The 22,616-nt window shown below is 41.6% G+C and overlaps 1 protein-coding gene across 6 annotated transcripts in view; it reads left to right on the top strand.

Annotated features, from left to right (window-relative positions):
* The window catches only part of LOC144931507 (disintegrin and metalloproteinase domain-containing protein 12-like), a 162,731-nt gene that overhangs the window by 98,294 nt on the left and 41,821 nt on the right, over positions 1-22,616 (top strand). For all 6 annotated transcript variants that reach the window (XR_013636574.1, XM_078855435.1, XM_078855437.1 and 3 more), the window contains exons 8-11: positions 447-518; positions 1,867-2,036; positions 4,235-4,319; positions 10,851-10,999. Coding sequence is in view for 5 of the 6 variants with exons in the window: in XM_078855435.1 (XP_078711561.1) it covers positions 447-518; positions 1,867-2,036; positions 4,235-4,319; positions 10,851-10,999 (476 nt within the window). In the remaining variant the exon portion in view is untranslated. The remainder of the gene's footprint in view (positions 1-446; positions 519-1,866; positions 2,037-4,234; positions 4,320-10,850; positions 11,000-22,616) is intronic.

Raw genomic sequence — 22,616 nt, forward strand, 5'->3', positions numbered from 1 at the left:
CGGCCTTCTGCATACCAGGCGAGGGAGTTAACAGCCCGGTACAAATGGGTACGCTACAGTCAGTCACTTGTCACGTAGCGTATAGTGAGGTAAAGTGTGGGTACACTCACCTCTACCAAGACATCTGGTCAGTGTGGAAGAATTGGGCTTTCTAGAGCTCCCTTGGGTGGAGGCCCTTCAGCCAGCAGTGGTATGAGCAGGCAATTGCGGGGTTGCACCTTTTATATTTCGTACAAAAATTGCATTCCGCGTCGTAAATATATTTTTGCACAAAAAGCAAACTTTAGATAAAATGTCAAACTTTTCAATGTGCTATCAAATGTGCTGTCAGTAATGTTGTTTTTTTAATTGGCAACAGGTTTTTTTTGCTAAGGGTTTATTTTTAACAGGAAATTAGTTTAAACAAACGCAAGCACTGTTGTTGTTGTTTTGCATTTTTCCTTTAGTACAATCGTGAAAACAAAGATCTTACGAGGACCAAGCAGCGGATGATAGATGTGGCCAATCATGTGGACAAGGTGGGTTGGTATATTTTAGTAATATTTATTCCTGCACTGGACACAAGGCTCTGTTTAGCCCTTCATAACCCTATTTTTCCACAATAATCTCATGCTCCCTGTTGTCTCATCCTCAGCAGCTCTTGTGCACTTTTCTTTAATTAAGCGAAACTGGAGGGCTTAGCACTGAGCCTTGTCATCTTTTCATTGTACCTTCACATGTGGTGCAATGCCTTTTTTTTGCGCCATCATGAAGTATAATCATTATCATCATCCACAGTCTATCTACTGCTGGATTAAGGCTTCCTGAATCAGCCCCCTACCTCTCATTCTGCGATATACTAATCCAAGTGCCTGCACACGAGCCAATTTCGTCACTACATCTCTTCGGTGGATGTCCTCTCGGACGCATTTAACTCCTCGGCTGCCATTCCGTCAACCGAGTGCTCTTTAAATGGGCAATAATTCTGGGAGGGATAGCATAAACACCCAAAGGCCACACGCACCTTATTTGATTTTAGGGTTTTTTCCTTTGTCCCTCCCCTCTCCATTTCCTCCTCTTACCTCTCCCCCATCCCCTGCCTACCCTAGCTTTTCCCTCATTAGGTTTGTGATATTTCCCCTTCCCCGGTTATTCCTCTCCCCATTTACATTTCCATCTTCTCCCCGACGCAGTGTCTTCACTTGGTTGGAGCAGCCGCGGGGGGCGCCCCCCCCCCCCCCCACCTTTCATCTCCCTTCCTCCGTATGGTTCAGTGGCGTTGAGACTGTTCCTCCGTGAATGGTGATACCAAGTTTTTTGTGAGCCGCGTTGGCATGCTGTGTCGGGCTAAAATGATCTTGAAAATTGGCAATGTGGAAGTTTTTAGTCGTGAAACGTGCACCTTAAGGCAAATCAATGGGAAGTGGTGAATGGCACCCCACGTAGTCCTTCAGATTTGTCATTAGAGCTCGTGTATGGCACAATATACCACCTGCCAAAACAAACAAAACATTTAGTGAATACAGCAGGTAAGTGATTATCATCGGAGCAAGCATAACCCCTGTGGTAATGGGAAAGGTGATGATTTTTTTTGTTTTAAGAAAATACCCACGTACAATATAGACTGGTAAGAGATATCGGTGAGTGTAATTTTTCATCTCGACCGACTCTTAATTTTTGTACAGATTGGTAGCCATAAGTCAGTTGGAGGTAACGTCTACCTAATAATGTGAATATGTTTAAACCGTGCTAATAAATTAGCAGAGGTCATTTCCTTAAAGTGCATTTCTCACACGCTTGGATTCACAAGGTGCTCATAAATAAGCATATATTGGCCTCATAAAATATACAGGATTTTAATCTCCTCTCGTTGGGTTTTTTTGTCAGTATTACCGCTCGCTGAACATTCGGATCGCGCTGGTTGGAGTGGAGGTGTGGACAGATAGCGACAAGAGTGCGGTGACTGTCGATGCGAGTTCCACGCTCTACGAATTTCTCGACTGGCGCAAGAAGCAGCTGCTCACTCGCAAGAAGCACGACAATGCGCAGCTCGTGACGTAAGTAGCAGGGCGAAGATAAAGATTGCCCTACAGACGCACAGACTGGTGGCAATTGCAATTAGCGAGCACCTGATAAGGCCGGCACAACACAGGATGAGTTGGTGTGGCCAGTGCAATGCCCGACCCGCCTTTGTCTGATCAGTACTGATGTGTAACACACCGTATCAGGTAGTAATTTGAGGCTAATTCGACTAAGAGGGGAGGCCTAGAGCTGGCTCACATAATTGCTACTAATGTTCAACGTGGCCAGGAATCATACTCGAGCTGTCAGGTGCTTTAGCGCAGTGCACTAACCGCTGTGCCACCACTCTCCAGCAGGGCACACACAACAGACACCGCTGAGATTCTGCAGACTATCTCAGTGCAGTGTCTCTCGGCAGGGAGTGGGAGGTAGTAAATGCAAAAGATGCTCCCGTTGTGCTGTTAATAGCAGTTGTTTCTCATAACATTTTCCCATCACAATTTAAAGAAATCCCACAGTAGCACAGGTTAGTTACTTATTCTTTGGGATCTTTCGGTAAAGTCACGTAGATGGATCGTTCTGATGACGATCGCTTGTGTTGTGATCGAAACGTCGTAGATTTTTGTGATTATTTTGTTATTTCCTTTGAACCTATCTATGTGACTTTACCGAAAGACCAAAAGAATATTAATTCCTGCAGTCACGAAAGCTTTAAGTCAAGGTTAGTATCTTATTTGGGTCCACCAAAAACATGGCCGTTTGCCAATGTTGATGTTTGTTTTTTAAGCTGAGAGACATTGTAATTTCTAGCTTCCAGCTAGACTGTAGATTCAACAGATGCCCAGCTCAAAATTGTCCAAGTAAAATTACATGTTTTTTAAAATATAAATCCCTTCAGGCACAACAATATAAAGCAAAAATTGGAAATTTCCATAGCCTTGATTTTTTTATATAAACAAAAACGCGGTCTGTTTATTTTCATAATGGTTTCGCTCTTAATGTGGCCCCCAAAATACTTTTCATTAATTTTCATTATATAACTCTTAAAGCCTTTGGTGTTTAATTTGCATGACTCATTATTCCTGCTTGGCAATTTAAATAAATGTATATTGGCAAAGAAAGGTGTTAATATAGAACACCCCAATTTTATTGCAAATTAGAAACACCTTAATTTACTAATTTGAACTGAATCTATCCTGCATATATTTGAAACTCAAATATCGATGTAAACTTAAATTCTGAATACTTAGTTCACTTCACTGCTTCTTCAAATACTGAATGTAATGTATCAATATCACTTGAAACTCTGAAAATACAATAATGAAATAAACTATCCTTTGCTCAGTATCTTCACATAAAGATATAAAAAAAAATCTTATCACACAGAAAAATGTGGTGTAGTGGTTATCAAGTGTAGATTGAATCTCCCAGAAAAAAAGTGTAAGTATTTTCAACCCCCTCCCCAGCAGTACAAATGGGCACAGCGTAGTCTAGATTTGAAGCTTTCGTGACTGCAAGGATTCATATTCTTGGGTTTTTCTGTAAAGTCACGTAGGTAATTTTTTTTTAACTAAAATTAATAAAAGTCAAGTAAAAATCACGACGTTTCGGAGGCAACACAAGCTTCCACCTGAAGACGGAAGCTTGTGTTGCCTCGGAAACGTCGTGATTTTTATTTAACTTTTATTAATATTAGTTTAAAAAAAAAATTTAAGCTTCCACCTGAAGACGGAAGCTTGTGTTGCCTCTGAAACGTCGTGATTTTTATTTTACTTTAATTAATTTTAGGTTACATTTTTTACCTACGTGACGTTACTGAAAAAACCCAAGAATACAGTGTAGTCGTTCGGTAGGTTGCACATGGTGGAGTGACGGGCAGGAACTCCAAACCTACTTCTCAGACACCTCGCCAGCACTGACAAGTAGGCTAAATACCTTGATATAGCGTCTCTTTATTGCTCATTCTCGTGTAGTTGGAGGCTATTCTGCCAGCAGTGGCACGAGCAGATACATTGTAGGGCCGCACCTTTACCTTTGCCACATTTTGCCCACTGCGCTCCACCACGGCGATCAGCGAGTTTTTACATAACACTCTGTAACTGCTAATAACAGAACTGTAACAGACACACATTAAACCCCACAACCATTTTTTCCGAGACATTAAGCAATAACATGCCTCTCTATTGCTTATGTGATTGTTTTGTCATTTCTTCCCCCCCCTCCCCTTTAACAGAGGAATTTCCTTTCAAGGCACCACCATTGGGATGGCCCCTCTCATGAGCATGTGCAGTGCTGAGCAGTCGGGTGGAGTAAACATGGTGAGAATAATGCCAGAGTGCCCCTGGTTGGTCTCTCTCTCTCACACACACAAAATCAGCGTGCAACATCAGCATTCATCGGCCGAAACCAGAAACGTTCAATCTATTCGGATGACTGTGCTGTCAATGTAATGGAGGTTTCTCTTGGAGATTCCTAAAATTGTATCTCCCAAAGCTAAGTCACACTGTATGCTTAAATAACCATTTTACGTGTGTGCCCTCCACATGGAAATGGCAAATTTCCAATGTGATGCGCGCTGTGTTATGCGCAATGTGCGTGACAGTACCGCTAAAAAAGGGAAACATTTAGTTTAATCAAAAGATATTTAGAAATAGGCATGTTCATACTCGTTTACTTGGCACGCATGATGTAATTGCTGTCGTATTCTGCTTATTATCACTTCCAGGTGTTTTGTCCATCGTCACTGTCGTACTGAGAGTTATCTTTTTTAAAATTCCTCATAAGGAATTTCACGTTTCACCGATGAAGATAGCGCTTGCGTGTATGCACAACTTTGTATGATGGTCGCTATTTTTACAATTAATTTTGCGAGAGTCGGGTCTAAGGGCTGAAAATAAAATATCTGAAGAATGAGAAAAATGGTTTGCGATCTGGCTGGATCCCACATTATTTTGAGTCTGGTTGAATAAAGTGCTTCTTGATCTGCTGTAGAAGTCCTCCTTTATGTAACCTGATATATGAGGAAGCTCACAGAAGTATATTTGCTGGTTACCTGTTGTTTATTCATTTCAGGTTCATGCAAATATCAGCTAATGTGTCTCACATCAGTAATTTAATTTATTCATACCTATACAAATCTAAATGTTCTTCCCTGAAAAAAGAAAGTTTTTTTTCCCATTGGTGTGAACTACCGAGAAGAGTATATGGGCCAGTAATATGGACACTAACAAAAAAAAATCTAACAAAAAACCGAAGAGTGAATGATGAAGTGTGGAGAGATGCAAGCTTTAAATTACACTTTGAGACAGAGAGAGGAACATATGGCTTGGAGAACATACGTAAGGTTAATTACATCATTAAAACTATTCTCGAAAAGGAAGTGGGTTTGGGCAGGACACGTTGCCGGAACGGATAATGGCAGATGGTGAAGCAAAATGACAGCCGGGGAACGGAACACGTCCCAAATTGCGTCCCGCTGGGAGATAGAGCAGTACAATCAACTCGTGTGCGAGCATTGGTTGGATTGTCGCGCGATCGTGAGAGAGATGGTGGCCATGTGGGTAGGTTTTTTTTTATCGAGCAGTGGATTTACCAAGGCTGATAAAAGATTGTCATTAATATTCCAATACCATTTAACCTCCAATAAATGTCTTTTTTTTATTATTAATTTGCATTCATTCCATAGTATTTTATCTAACTCTGGAAATGAAACTAAAATAACATGTACATTTCCACACCATTTTTGGTATTGTAAAAAAAAAGTAACGGTTCAATTATTTATTACTTTATTTCCTCCCTGGCTCCATGTCCCAAGGGAAGAGGTAATGGCACGTGATGTTCATTCAATGAATGTGCAGCTGGGAGGGGCAGGGGGGGCAGTGTGGATCAGCCAGAGTGGTTGGTGGGAATGGGATGTGGTGACATTTAGTAATTTCATAATTTCCAGGATGTGCCAGGGGAGGGGCGGGTGGCGTCCAATGTGATTCTTCACCCAGCTGCTTCCCGTTGTAGCCTATCTTGACACCAAGCTTGGGTACAATACGTGGTTGTTATCACAATTGCCCAGTGTTGCCTGCCAAAGTAAAAAAAACAAATGTCTGTTTCCCTTCTTTCTTACGCCTGCAAAAATAAACTCATTGCTCACCTCCAACCCGGGATGGCCAGGCTGTCCCAAGGAAACAAACACAATTTCCTCGTGGTTCTTTTTAAGTAATGTCACAAGAGTACGTACAGGGTTCCCGTTGGCACATTTACATCGGCAAAGAAAAATATTGCAAGCAATACAACATTTCCTTTATATGTTAGGTTAACTTTTTAAAGCTTTTGTGAATTCTTTAAAGTAAAATAAAAAGGTTGAACTAAATTATTCCAGCCATTCTCAATTCTCCACTGGAATAGTCATTTTTGTGCACAGGTTGTCACCTCAGTTCCAAATGTCAAACTTCCCACAAAGAGGGGAATTTTTTCTTTTCTTTTTGTTTCCTTACCCGCTATTTGACTTTCATTCCAGCCATTCAGAAGCATCCAATGAGCATGCATATGAACTGATCCACTGAGTCGTGTCTTTAAAAAGTTGAAATTAAGCAAAACTAAGCTCATCATGCCTATCACAAACACTGGCACACAACAGAGGGAAGACATTAACCGGGCAGCACTTGAGCCAAATTGCACTTTTCGGTCACCAAAGAAAGTGTGAAGCTTATTGCTATGAACATTGTCCTGATATATGTTTTTATGGCGTGTGAAGCACCATTGATGGCAATCGTGGTGAGTTTATATAAGTGGTAATTTACCACGGCAATCAGAGTGCCTTAAAAAAACACATACATGTGGGTAACATTTGGCACCATAATACAGAGAAGAAAAAGATCCTCAGTTAAAACCTTATTGGTTGCTGGGGCGAGCGCTGTTCACAGAGCGTATGAGGCAATGGTGTGGCCTGGACAACCCCCAGCTACTTTTGTCCCCAATGCGTATACTTACATGCTGCACTGTCTACTTGAATAGACCCAAGGGAGACCCAAACCATGTTCATATACAACTTTCCACGAGTGAATTGTACCCAAGTCACTGGGTTTTCAGTGCAGAACACTAACCACTGCGATATCGCTCCACAATTCTAGTGTCGCACTGTACCATCGCTATCACAGCACAAAAACACCCCTAGGATTGTTGAGGCAAGTAATGTTTGCAAGCACCTATTAAGGCCAGCACTACAATACAGATATATACGTGCCCACAAGATGGCTTATATATATAGTACATGCTTTCGTCATGAATTCGATTCATGTGGTCAATAGCAGCGAATATGTCATCGCCATTTGAAAGAGTGGGTTTTCAAATATTCACCCTTATTATCCATATAAATAAATGAGTAGGGCTAAAGTTTTGCTACCTGAGGTGACACCAATTAGCACCATAGCCCATGGACTAAGTGACAGTTTAAGAAATTGTAATTTTAACAAATGTCTGAGATTCTTGATCAACATTTTGAAGCGGTGCATATATCTTGAGGACAAAGCAATATTTTATTTCATCTTAAGCCTTTTTCTGCTGAAATGTTTTTGAATCCCTGAGTGTAAATGTTTTATTTAGGTCGGGTTACAGCCGCCTAGCATGGATAGAGCAGAGGATGTTGAAATAAATAGTGTGCAAAGCTGGAAGCCATAAATCAGATGGACGGCATTGCTTCAGTGATGGGAAAGCTGTGCACAGCCAACGTGGCTGGGTCATCCTGTACGTATAGTTTTAAACAAACATCACTCTACCAAAATTTGGCTCTAAATAATCTGAGTTATTTCAATCACTTCACAGAAGCAGGACAAAGAATACATATTCCATGTACCCTCACATAGTACATTTTAAGCACCCTTGCCTATCGTTTGAACAGATTTCCTATTTTATACCGATGCTGTAGATTTTCTGCATGTGTTATTTTTCGGTGTATTTCAAGCGTTGCTTGTTTGCAATAGTGGGGCTAGTGGCTTTAAATATAGTGTGAAGCACAACGGAACATATTTAAGTTGCATCTATCATACGTTTGCAGCATTGGCATAATTGGCAATGTGCTGTAGTGTCTCAGAGCGTGGTCCAATTTAGCCCAACAGGCTGGATGTTTGTGAACAAAATTGGAACGTGCGGTTTGTTTAAAAGATTTTTACAACAATGAAGGCTAGATTGCATTTGGTCTTATTCATACAGCAATTATCCTATTTTTGCTATCCACTCTTATTTACCTGCACGCTTGGCTGCTTACTAATATTTTACAACGGGAATTTTTACATTTCTTATAATGTGCTCACACGGTGTGTTTATTCTTGCCATGTATGCTGCTGTTGAAAGAGTGACGTGCACTCATGAATATAGATATATTCATTTTATGTCAGCCTTGATTTATCCACTGCAGGTAAAAGGTGTCTGCAAATAGTTACCATCTCTCAGTCTTTCGATGCATCAACCCCTGTAGCTCATGCACACGGTGGCGAGATGTTGACTACCTCACCTGGTATACAGGAGCCATGGGTTCGATCCCAGCCCTGACGCCTGCTGTATATTTGGAGTTTGCATGTTCTCCCCGTGGTCAGGTGGATTTTTCTACAGCTTCTCCGGTTTTTCTCTCCACACTTGGAAACATGAAAAAAAAGCTATATAGATCAGTGGGCCTTACCTGGTAAAATAAAAAAAGAGTTTCGTTTAGGATTATATTTAATTGCTCCATCTCTGTCATAGACCTGCTGTCGGGCATAGTCTCTCCTTTGGCTTCCACTCTCATCAGTCTCGTCCTTGCCCATATTCCCTGAGGACAAGCGAGGTCAAGCGAGTAAATCCCTGATAATCCTAGGCCACGTGGCTGCGACGGTCGAGAAGCTGCGGTGGGCCAGGTTTGCACATCCGGGCTCTTCACTGGTGCCTGTTAAACAATCGGGACCCCCACACGGGGGAAATATTTCGATAGGTTCCCTTGTCCAGACCAGCTGGACGAAGACCTCGTGAACTCACCCCAGCTGGACAGCGCGGTGGATGGGGTGGGGGGGTTGCTGGCAGTGTGGCGTTCATCTCGCACTTTTACCAACCGCTCCCGTCTGGACACTTTGGTTGTCCCAGGATGGCAGCTTTGGGTAGAGCTGTCCTTTCGGCTGTGGTTGTCCAATATAACGCATTGGGTTGGGGAGGGAAAATCTAATTTTTTTCGTTCCCACCTCCAACGAGGCTCTGGGTACGGTTCTAATGTCAATGGAGCATGTCGGTGACTACTGTGTGAACAAACTAGATTTTGGTGCTTGCATTACATCTGGTTTCCATAAGTGGTCACTCAAATTCTCCGCATCTCTGCCCACCGTACCCTTAAAAATAACTTTTCTCAACAAAAAAGGGAGGGCGGGGCGGGGTGGGGTGGTATCTATCGGACGGTGGTATGCATGGGCTGGTTAGCTACGTGGCATTGACCCGTGCTGTTGTATGTTCGTGAGAAAATGTTGACTGCTTGTTTGTGCTAATAGGGTTTTTCCGCTTTTTTGGCAACAAGGAATCATGCTTACATTAACCACAATACGTGCAGTCAAATGCAAAAAAAAACAATACTCTGATAATTTATGCATTGTCTTTGAAACTGATTGGTCCACACCAGAGACAGCTTTCTTTAGAGCCTAGTCTCATATGGTGTTCGACCAGATTACGCCAAAAGGCGCACAGTTCAAAGACAACGCACTATCAGAGTAATGAGAGCTCGGGGTGAGCAGCTACATCATTGGACCTCCTTTGCATTCGACTGCAAGTATTGTGGTTAATGTAAGCATGATTCCTTGCAAAAGGTGTCAGTTTTTGTTGCCAAAAAAAGGGGAAAACCCCTATTAGTATATTTTGGTACTGGCAAAGGAGGTCCCATGATATGCTTGTATGTGGTTTAAGGACCCCGTATCATCACTCACTGTTGTTCGCTCTTCTCTATTTCATACCGCCTCCACCCAGTCCCCCTCCGTCTATAAGCACAGATACAAATTTATATAATTATAAATGCAAGTTTGTAATGCAGAAGCTAATTTCCCCGAGTGCCGGGCACTGGAACGGTGTTCTAATGTGCGTAATCGGAGCGTGTCAATCACCACTTATTTTACATTATGTGCAATGACGGTAAAATAAATTGGTGGATTAAAAAAAAACCTCTGACACCATCATGTATTTTTTATTAACACCCATCTCCAGAATGTGGGCAGAATTTATTTATTTAAAAATATATTGTGGAACACAAAAATGCTAAACTCTGAACACTTTATTTCTATCCATAATAGAGTTTTTTTTGGGTTAGATCGCGTAAATATATAAATCTGTCGTTAAAACCCGCCACCACCCGACACAGCCAACTAGTAAGGGTTGTCACGTAAACAGAACGTGGCCAATTCGTCACTAGTACAGCACACCGGTGTGTTGGAGAGCCAAGCCACAACATTTACAATCTGAGTACGACGTTTCGCCAGTAATTACAACTAGCTTCATCAAGCGATGATGCCAGTTTGTAAATGTTGTGGCTTGGCTCTCCAACACACCGGTGTGCTGTACTAGTTACGAATTGGCATGTTCTGTTTACGTGACAACCCTTACTAGTTGGTGGTGGCGGGTTCTAATGACACATTTATATATTTACGAGATCTAACCCAAAAAAACCTCTATTATGGATGATATTGGTCGCGAAAGCCTACGTGTTAAACTTTATTTCCAGTTATCGGTATTATCGATCAATGTCACCTCGACCTCAGCGCTGCCAATGAGCAATGGTACGCGGTCCTCAAACGCTCATTCTGTTTAATGCGGACTGGCCAAGCAGTATTGTTTTGCTCCGTCCGCTCGCTCAGGACCACGCTGTGAACCCTGTGGGACTGGCGGCCACCATGGCCCACGAGATGGGCCACAACTTCGGCATGAACCACGACACGCCAGAGCGCAGGTGCCACTGCCAAGCCAACTCGGAGCAGGGCGGCTGCATCATGGCACCATCAACCGGGTAAGCCCCACGTGCGAGATTCGACATTCGATGTGGAACGCAGCGCGCGCTCGCATGTATCGTAAACCAGCCAAGGTGAAGGTGCGGCTTTGCAATTGCTTTATTGTGCCGCCGCTGTGAGCAGGGAGCTTCTGCTAGAGGGGAGCTCTAGAGCCTCCTCCAAGAGAAGGTATTTTGGCCTCTTCTTCGACACTGGCCAGACAACTTTCAAGACGCGGGAGTCCCCACGGTTCGCCCCCCACTACGCGCAACCTGCCCATCGACTAACAGTGGGTGGATGGATCGAGGCACGGGGGATCCAAGCAACTTGCACCGTCGTTTGAACCCGCCGCACTGGGAACGAATCGATGGCACGTCCAGTGTGCTAACCGTTACACTACGCTAGTATCCTCAGAAACTTGTGTAAATAACAACGGTAGCCGTATCCATCTATCCATGCTCAATTCAGAAATGGAAAAATGCCTCCCCTTTGCTATGTTGTTAATAGATTTTGTTTTAGCATACCCAACCATGCTGGTTAATGCAGGCTGTATGTATGTTGAACTTCTTTCGCACCGTACGTAGGCAACCGTGCTAATCGGAGGTTGGTAGAGAGGTACATGGTGGTGGGAAGGGAAAGGACTAGTTCCGATATCACTTGCCAATGATGTTAGTAGTGGCCAGGAATCAAACTTGAGTCTTTGGGTTCATAGCGAGGCATGCTAAACACAGTGCCACCGCTCCACCCGTCACAGCCAGAGTAGAGCAATTTTAAAAAGTAGATTGAGAACCCATCATGAGCGCAAGAGTTCCACGAGTCTCTTTGAAACGCTTGCTAAATAAAGCACACGACTGTCATGGATGATGTATGACACCTGGTTACTGATAACACTGTGTAACAATAAACTATATATATATTTTCTTCCGTAGGAAGTGTTATTTCCTACTTGCTTATGCCTCAAAAGTACAGTAAATGGCTATTTGTGGCCAGAACAGTGATATTTTGAAATGTACATATTTTCAATGAGAAGTCGTGTGCATTTGTGTCATTCTTTCATATAAAGTCCTGGTCACAACAGCAAAGTTTGTGGGGAATAATAGACATTTTCTATTGTTTTGAGGCATAAGCAATTAGAAAAAACACTTACTACCCAGGAACAAAACTCGTGTTACATAGTGTATTCACTCTCTTCATTAGTGCCGCTGGAGCTATGCACTGTTAAATCTAAATTGAAAATTCATTTCTTTATGACATATTTTTGTATTCAATTTGTTGTCCTTCCCCCGGACCTCTGAATAGCACAGAAGTCTTTGTGCAGTACGAATAGGAGTCCAACATACATATGTATGAATGGTGTGCATATTGTAAGGTTGTTTGGAATAGGATTGTTAAATGCATGATAAAGTGTGGTTCATAATTATTGCATAAAAATTTACAACCGTGTACATCTCTTTCCACCATGACTACAATGATTTTCTCCTTCTGGTTCAATGAATTGTCACCAATTGGGGTTGCGATTTGAGTCCCCAATGAGTTCTTTATAATAAAAATGTTGTAGTCTTGTGTTTACTGTTTTGTTTTTTTGATTTGTAGATTTTTTTTTTCAAATTTTTTTTATATATATAACAGCCTAAATTTCACATATGTATTTACATTTTTTGTAAAATCTGTTATTAAAAAAACCACACACAGGATCGCCATAAACCAATAATTTGGCAAACATCCTACTAAGGCTTGGGGCTTGTGATGGATTATGTGTATGCTTGAAGATGCTACAGTGTTTATATATAATAACCCAAGCTGCCTCTATTGCTTTTGCTATTTTAATCCGATTTGACCGGGCATACCCACGTGGTTACCCGTTCGAATGATTGCCTAAGAATGGCCTTTTTGAACACAATTATTTGAGGCAGTAATCAATCCATTTCATTCTGTTAATCACTCGAGCCTACAACCTTGACACCGTCTGACTCCCTAGCCAGCCTCGGAATGCCCTCCCCCATGCAATGTCGCAAAGGCCATATCACCTTGTCTGTCAAACACGCTTCAAGCACAACCATTACCATGTTTTTTTTTAAGCTGGCTAATCACTCTCTTGGCCAGCGTTCCCCATCTCCCACCACCAATAAACACGGAGAGCTTACATCTGCCAAAAATAACAAATGCTGGAGCTGAATTGCAACCTCCGTCTACGTTAAAAGCGACTTAACTGTACCCTTGTAGTTTATTCGGAGTTATTTCGAGGGTTTCTTTTCTTTACTGTACATCTATACATTCACTGATGGGATGCTTAAATAATAATGACTCGTATACATGCGTAGGTTTTCGCGGTTGTGTCATATACAGTAGTTGAAGTGGGCCGATATATGCGACAACACGCCATACAGGCATTTGTCAAAATACCGAATGTTTATTTCGGAACTGTTCATAATGGTTCCTATAAATTTGATATTTCTGCAGTGGGGGTAATGGCAGTGGACATGGGCTGCAGCACGAATAGGTTTCAAACCGGATATACGGCTATCCGACTGGCTTACCCGTCCCTATTGGACATATATGAAAAAGAGCGTCATATCTCATCGGATTAATGCAGGATAAATAAAGATTCTGATTCTGAGACGGGTGTTTAGATTGCACTGAGCGCTCCACGCGATGTCTGATGTTTCACGTCATGTGGCTGGGAACTTTTTTCAGTCCCTGAATATTCACTTGCTGAATATTGAATGTTCAATATTCAATAATTCAAGAAGCTCCCAGCATGTGGAGTGAAACGCCAACATATGAAGTACGACCCGACAAATCCCATTGGAGAGCACATCAGTAATGCTTATGCAGCTGGTCCACACTGAAATTTCTCCAAACATCAGCTGGCTATAATGTTGTTATTGTGTCTTTGAAGATGTGTCTGTGTGTGCAAGAATACAGTAGCAGGCATTTGAGAACATTTCATAGCACACAGTTTGAGCCATGCTACATCTGGCAGTGAGACAGACTTCAGGGGTGGTGTGAGCACTGGGTTTGAAGTGTGTTCCTGCATAGGGGAACTGGGATTGTGTTGCCTATCTTCTGACAAGCGCAGCTTCATTGAGTGTTGTGCATTTGAAGGGACAATGAACGCCAGAGGCTTATTTACTCCCAGGTTGTAAATATCATGTGACGGTCGTTCCAAGGCTAGATAAATACATTCTTTCTTAGCAATGACCTGTGGTTACATTTTATATTGTGGTTGTAGAGTCGGTACTTGTGGTCTAACGAATGCATTTCCCAGTATTAATAGATAAAAGCATTGTTAAGCAGCATTGGAGTTTACTTTCCTGCTGAATGCCCGCTATGATCAAACTTCAGTAGCTGAACAGTTGACTTTCACTGACAAAATGAGTAACGATGCTTTAATTCACCTATTTAAAATCTAATGTTGAGGATATGATCATTAATGACGATAATTTGCCATAGTTTGTCAACACACTTTTGTACGACGGTTCCCCCCAGATTGCTGCTCATGGGAATTGCTTCACGTCACCGTATTGCTCAGTGCTGCTTGTTGAAGACAGGGAACCCAGAAATGGTTCAGGTGTCACTTGCTAATGCCTGCGAATTGAGCTCAGGTCAACAAGTTCACAGCCCATTGTAACTGTGATTTATTTTAAAGAAATGTCCCAGCTGTTCATATTTTCCCAGCACACTGTGCTCGGCACTGCACATCTGCTCGCCAAGTGAATTGTGCGTGGAAGAGTCCCGTTATTTACAAACCGACCAGGTGGCTCGGCGGTATAGAGAAGTGGCTCGCAGTCGGAAGGTTGCGAGTTCAATCCCTGATTGAGGTATCGCTTCCACTTTGTCCTATGGATAAAGTTGAAGTCAACAATGGTTGTCCTATGGATAGATGAGTCGTCACTATGGGAATGCAGAATTTACATCAGTTGCTCAGGGCTGTAAATAGGAAATTAGCGCACCCGCCCCTATGACTTGACTATTTGCATGCTCGGCATCTTACATGACAATTATAGCTAATGTCGAGACAACGAGTTTAAATGAGGTGAAAACAAGACCGAATCACTGACTCTTGAATTGAATTACTGCACTGAATTGTCATTGCCCCAGTACGCGTGGAACATTGGACCAATGTTGTGCCAATGTTGGTCCAACGGTTCCAACCACATCTTAACTTATCTAGGATTTTATAGAGCGCTTTCGTCAAAGTGCTTTACAAGAATTCTAAAATGGTACATGAGTATCGGCTGATGGGGAAAAGGGATGGCGTTCGAGTGTTGGGGAGGGGAAGGGATGGCAAGGAAGGGTGTGATGATAGGGAAAGTGAGGGGTGAAGTTAGTAAAGGGGGAGGATGGTAAAGGTTTTCAGGATGCGGACAGGAAGTAGTCGAGGGATACGCGATGCCGACTGGCCCAACGATGCATGATTACTGTGAATTTATAGAATTGGAGCGTGGCGTGGCTGGGTGTGGTTGATTCCTCGCATACTGGAAGGAATGCACTCTGAGATACATGAACAGAACGTAAAAGATATGTTTTAGTCCTGCGGGCCTATTGGCTTCCCAGACCAATATTTTCCCGCAACATTTGTTGACGCAATCACATCCTTGACTGGTCTTCAACACTCTGCATCTCATCAGCAGAGTCAGTCTTTTCGAACAAATGCTGTGGGATTTCCAGATGTTCTCAGCAGGCTCACTCAATACAAATGACGGAGTCCTGTTCAACGCAACACAGACTTTTATATTTTTGGGCTTATTTAAGACAGGGGGAAGCATGATTATGTTCAGACAATCATGCACAGATCAGAGTATATTTTATATTTGTTTAGACTAAAGTGCACATTCACTATTTACACATTTATGTGATTATCCAACCAGATCAAATAAACACATGCAATATACACTGAAATGTCAGTGAAGGAAAACTGAAACATGGACATTATATTGCCTTTTGTTCGGCACATATTTTAATTCTTGAGACGTTTTTTCCTCTCTTTAAAATTTCTGCTGATGCGGCACAGTTAATCATAGACATATCTCAATGGGATGTTTTTCTCATTTTCTATAGTTAAACCCAACGTGGCAAGTAAAATGTATGACTGTATTTAGAGCTTTAATATTACAATTTTATGATGTGAAGCTCTGGGGCATCGGCCATTCTTTGTTATCACTTGCACGGAATATTAAGGCAGGGTCAAAGTGTATTAAAACAACTGGCGTAGCACTTTCAAAAACATTTTCATATCACTGCATGTTCTTAAATGACAGAAACGTTCAACATATGACTATTGGCTTCGCATTACTTTTCTATTGGCCCACGCATACCTACAAAGTACTGCCTCGACTATTTTTTTTTTACTTAGGTCCAGTTCACAGTGAGCCTGGTTAGATTGACGATACACATGTAGTCGTGTTTGCATAGGCAAATTAACAGCACAAGCGAAAAACAAATAATTGAAACTGTGTGTCATGTCAAAGCGATTCCCTTCGAATTGTGAACTCTGTCCTCCGAGGCGCTCCACTGCTCAGGAAATTTAATTGGATCCATATGCCCTGCAACACGGACCTCGGTGTTGCTAGGCAATTTGTTTTGAACTGGTGTTGTAAATGTTGTCAAGAGTTCTCGTCCTTTGTTTTGGTTTTGGGTTTTTTTTACACCAAGGGAAACGATGTATGGTATACAGTAAAACAATTCTCCTGTTTCGTATCCGCATGGCATCACATTGAATGTTTTTTTTGCTCTCCAGAACACGATGCTCCTTAATCTTTTATTCTTGCTTTGAGTTCTGATGGATACTTTATTGGGCTGAAAATCATAGCAATGTTTTTAATGCTACGTGTCTTTTTTTTCTGCTGCTGCTGCTGCTGATGTGGCATCTACGATTCTTATTAATATGGTTGCTGCTGTTAGGCATGACAATGGCTTTTAACACTTTCCAAACCGCGACTGAAAGTGATAATGCATCGGCTCTGTTCGTCTGTTCGTCTTTGTATCCACGTGTCTGCCTGCGGTTAACGTGGGGTATGATAAAGGCGGCTACTGCATCGCGCGCTTTCAGATGCGCTTGTGCGGCCTTCTGGAACGCTGTTCCGGTTAGGAAGCCACTGGAGATTTGCACTTTTAAATCATCTAGATTTAAAACGAATTTCCTTAGAACTGCTTTTTGTGCAAAGTCAAATGCACGTTGGCAAGCGTTGTGCATGCATGATTTTTCTGGTTTTGTGATGCATGATGGAACTCTCATGCCCTTATGTCTGATTCTCAAACCGCTGTAAAATAAGTGTAACTGAATGAGATGTCTGTTATTAAAAAAATGTAAATGAAGGTTTACTGTTCAATGGGCAGTATGAAATACACTATGCCAATAATGTGGTCTTATCATATCTAGAAGGAAAAAAATGCTTATCTTATTTCCTCAAAATTGGATTTGTGTATCCATGAAATGCAATGCATTATGTTCCGGGTTCGTAGCGCGGCACGCTAACCACTGCGCCATTGCACCACACATGGAGTCTTTACAAGATCAAAGCTTGAAAAAACCCAACAATGAATTGTGGTTTTGCTCAATTACTTATAACCGTCTTGAGCCAGTGGTGGCAATAATGCACTGTAGTTTTGTGGCTTGGAACTGTTTCCCATGGAGAAATCGATCTTGACACCCCACCAAAGGTGCCCTCAAGATGGTACTCATTTTATTGGCCCTAGAGGGATGGGGTGCTGAGTCGGCACTGGCTGTGATGTGAACTCGTGAATGGGAATAATTTTTAAAAGCGGTCATTGTATAAATAGAGCATGTATGTATGCCCAGCAAATAATAATTATGTTACTGTTCCATACATCAGGACATTGTGTTCCTTATCAGTCGATTGTTACAAAACAACGTGATCATTATCATTGACGGCTATAAACGTGTGCTTGAAAATGGATTTTGGGTTTCAAGTGTATCTTGTGTAACTGGGGAGATGACTAGAGGGTCATCTCGTTTGCAATAGTGGCCTGGATCAAAGAAAGATTGAGCAGTGACGTAGAAAGAAAATACAACGATGCAGTTAATACAAATCAAAGCAAATCGAAAGCAGGGCCAACAATAACCAAACTAAAATCGTGGTCAAAACAACCACGTTGCCAAAGAAATCGAAATCAGTGCATAAGCATAAATAATTATAAAATAAGAGCATACCCTGCAACAAAATTTGTCGTGAACAAATTACTTTTAAAATCGATTTGTAGTAAAAATGGTATTCAGCCTCTAGAATACGGTTGATAAAACATATTTTCATCTGGTGGTGTAAGCTGCTGTGCTTTTTCTAACTGCCCTTTTGTCAAAGTAATTAGTTTATATTCATGTGCGATTCAGTGTGTGCTGGTAAATGTTAATGATATTAGTAGCACAATCTGCCATACATGGCTAGCTTAACCTTAAGTCCAGACTACCGGATCGGATATGGTTTTCTGAAAACCAGGAGATAATTCTTGATCTCTGCAGTAACGGAACCGTGAAATTTAATATTGTTATGGCTGTATCATATTACCAATTCCCGTACTTTTTTGTTTGGTGTCTGTGTGTTTTCCAACTGCATTTGCAGTTAAACATGTGTGTATCAAATGGAATGGAAAATCAGTTGTTTCTAGATATTAACTCTTCACTTGTCTTTCACGTGACAATGGAATGCAATGCAAAGTTCTGGCCACTCAAGCCTCATTGCGAAAGCCATGCACATCTCACAAATCATCGTCATCATCGTCAGCACTGGTCAATCCACTGCTGGATGAAGGCCTTCCCAAGCTGCCACCATCTCACTTGATCCAGCAGTGTAATCATATGCTGAACACTGGCTCGCTCCATCTCCGCAGTGGTAGATTTGTCGTATGCGTTTTGTTCCTATTTTCCTGAGCATCTGCCATCATCTCCACGAGTGCCATTTCCTGACTTTGTCATATCTCATAATGACATTGAAATATGCCATTTTAGCAACTACTTCGGTATCTGGTTAGGTAGCTCGGCGGTCGAAAGAGCGGCTCGCTCCATTGCAATCGCGAGCCGCTCTATGAATGTGGTTTCCACCAGCGGCACAGGCCTGTAAACGAGAGATGAGCACCACTTCATTGCTCATTTGAGCAATGCATCACTTTGACTTTACACTTCTAAATATGAGCACAATTTTACAAGTTTTTGTTCAAAATGAATACACTTGGTGCTTTAGACTCATTGAAAATGTTTTAATAAGCATGTCGTGAATATAGCCGTAATTCTAAATGGCCCAAGAGTATCTTAGATTGAGCGAGCGTGGTTGCTTTTCAGTGGCTTCTAGGTCTTACCTGCTTCGAAGACAATTGATTTTCTCCTTTACGCTTCTCCCTTTAGATAGAGCCGTAAATTTTAATGGGGCATCCATGCCCATGTGTCCGTGTTCTGAAGGAGCCACTGAGGAATTGATAACATTGAGCGAGCTGTGCAAGTATGACTTGTGAGTTCTGTGCAGAGAGCAGTCGAGGCACTGATTAAAAATGGGCAGCCCAATTGTGTTCACACTACAGTATTGCAAAGCCGATGAGATAGTATTCGCATTCCTTTTTTTGTTTATTTTCAACTATAGCTGCGTTATTTAAGTTGTTTGATAGTCGTCTGCGGACGTGTCATTTTATGTAGTGAGCTAAGGGGACATGCTTTCACACTTTTATTTTTCCGTGTATATACGATTCATAAAAAATCTAATTAATTTTGAACTAATTTGAAAGGATGAAGGCCTTGCACATGGGAGTTGTTTAACTATACTTCACCGCAACCACACCGTTCACCGTGCGTTCGTTGAGGTTTAGATATCACTAGGCACTGGTATTAACCAGGGCCAGGAATATAACTTGACAGGTCAAGCTCATAGCATAATGCGCGAGCCACACACAACCACACTGCCTGTATCTATAATCTATGGAATCCTAAAATCTCCAAGTAAAATTGAAATGTAAAATTAAAATACCTACAGACAATTGAAAGCAGAATTCTCTAGAATTCGATGAGCAGTTTGAATGGCCGTTTTGTAAAATATATGTTTTTCATTTGGGAATAATGCAGTAAAATGCTAATGACAAGGTTTGTATCATATTCAATCACTTCATTCCTTACTTGCATTTTGGTTCAAGTTATAAACTATAACATTCCTCTAAAGCCCTTCATATGTTTTATTTTGTTGCACTTTCTTGAGGGTGGGATTATAAAAAAAAATCATTTATGATGCCCAGAACCACCAATACATTATAGCAGCATTTGACAGGTCAGAGATTTGTTCTCTCTTGTGAATTTTTTATCACTGTATCACTTCATCACAGTGACAAAACTCTCTAAAATACCGGGTTGGTAATCTGAAACCCATATCATCATCATCAGCAACAGCCATGGTCAATCCACTACTGGATGAAGGCCTCCCTAAGTTGCTGCCACCATGTCTTGTCATTCAGCAATTGAATCATCCACCGAGCATTGGCACGTGGGCTGATCTCACAACTCCAAATGAAGCGTGCCACAAAATATAGAAAGAATATGTAACAAGTATTTGATTTTAAATTAGTATTTAATTTTGGAGAATAGTTGGAAAGTGCTGCACTCATTTTCAGTTTTTCACAAAGTGAATCAAATTCCCCAAGTGATGCCTGCACACTAAAACATATTAAATGGTTATGAAATTGCTTAATTTGTAAATGCAGTTGCTCTGACATTTTGCAGTTATACAATTCTATTCTTTTTTTAGGAATATAAATTTCACTCATTTCACTCTTAGCTTATAAACAACTCATTTGAAACGTACTTGTTTTATAATTACACGCCATCGTGTGGGTTTGGCCACTTCAGCACCGTCCTGAATGTTTATTGTGTATTCTGTCTCTGTCAGTGTGTAACCCTATCCAGCAGACACTATGACCTCCAGAAAGAAAAAGTGGTGTATATAGTCTCTTCTATGCTTCCTGAGAGATAAAGTCAGAAGATAGATAGAAAGATAAACAAATACCGTTCACACAAATCCAGCTGGTCCAGGCAACATAAATCTTTAAAAAATAACAATATTATACTGTGGTTTTAAGCTCTCTGTGTTTGAATCAATGGTACTGCCAGTGGTGGAACAAAGGGGCGTGGGGGTGGTGGTGGGGGGGGAGGTGGGAGCGATGGGGGAATGCCCCCCCCCTACTCCCGAGACTCTGAAAATTGGTATTTTATTGATATTTACTGGAGGAAATACATTGCGTGTTTTATTATTATTAATGTAGGGCCCTATTTAAAGAAAGCTTGACATTTCAGGACTGCTCCCCCACCCACCCACCCATCACCTGCCTCCCCTGGGAGTGTTCTAGATCTAGATTCAATTCACCCTTGGGTACAGCTCACGTGTGCCTGCTGTTGTTTGTGGGGCTCGTGGCACGAGAGGCAACTGCTCATAGAGCCAATGGCCCTCGCAGCTTTAGCTACCCCCACTTGGAATTTCATTGAGAGGCAGACACAAGGCCGTAGCCATGGAGTCAACATTGTGGGGGGGGGGGGCAAATCTTCCAGGGTGTCTGGGGGTTCCAACCCAGAAAAAGATCTAAATTTGGAAACTAATTTCCTGCCTAAAATATTTAAAAATTCACGAACACATGGGATGGACTTTTTTTTTTACAATAATGTCTAATAGTGTATTGTATTACATTGCTCTGTTTTAACTTTTTTTACCATTTCTTGTTTCATTGTATGTAATGGCAGAGATTAGGGATTAATAAAGAACAACCATAACCACAATCATATGAACAGAAATCTATGCATTGATTTATGTGAAGACAAGTCCAGATATTGTGGCCAAGGTTCATCAAATTGTTGTTTTTATTTACATAGCATAGCTATTTTTATAGCAATATATTGGGGGGGGGGACATTTTGTGCATATTTGAATATTTATTTGGGGGGATGTGTCCCCCCCAATATATATTATAATTACGGCCTTGGGCGGACAGAGGAACAAGTGTGTTAGAGAACATCCGTGGGTTAATGATATAATTTATACTGTTAAGAAAAGTAAGTGGGCTTTGGGCATGACACGTCATTGATGGGGGGGGGGGGGGATGGTGCCCGAAGGTCAGGCATAGTTGGGGGAAAATCGTTATTTAGACTAGAGGAATCCGATTAACTATGAAGCTCTTTTTCACAGATGTCCAGGAGATGGAGCGAATAAATTAGTTGCGTGCAGGTGCTGGGCAGATTGTCACATCGCTGGATTGTAAGGGATGGGAGCAGCTTCGGCAGGCCCTCATCCAGCAGTGGATTGACCATGGCTGATAAAGATGGGAGTCTTAACCCTTTCTTTTTCAGGAGGGTTTTCCATTGCGATGCCATGTGGAGTGACATTGCATTCTGGAGTAAATAGATACGTGAGAGTAGATAATACTTCTGTTCCAGGTATTCATACTCTTAGGTTTTTTTCGGTAAAGTCACGTAGGTAAAAACATTAAAATTAATAAAAGTAAAATAAATAAAAATCACGACGTTTCGGAGGCAACACAAGCTTCCGTCTTCAGGTGGAACCGTCACAGCCACGACAGCTGTGTCAAGTTACTTGCCACTTCGTGATTTTTATTTTATTTTACTTTTATTAATTTTAATGTTTTTACCTACGTGACT

This window comes from Lampetra fluviatilis, chromosome 4, assembly GCF_964198595.1.
Source record: "Lampetra fluviatilis chromosome 4, kcLamFluv1.1, whole genome shotgun sequence".
NCBI lineage: Eukaryota > Metazoa > Chordata > Hyperoartia > Petromyzontiformes > Petromyzontidae > Lampetra > Lampetra fluviatilis.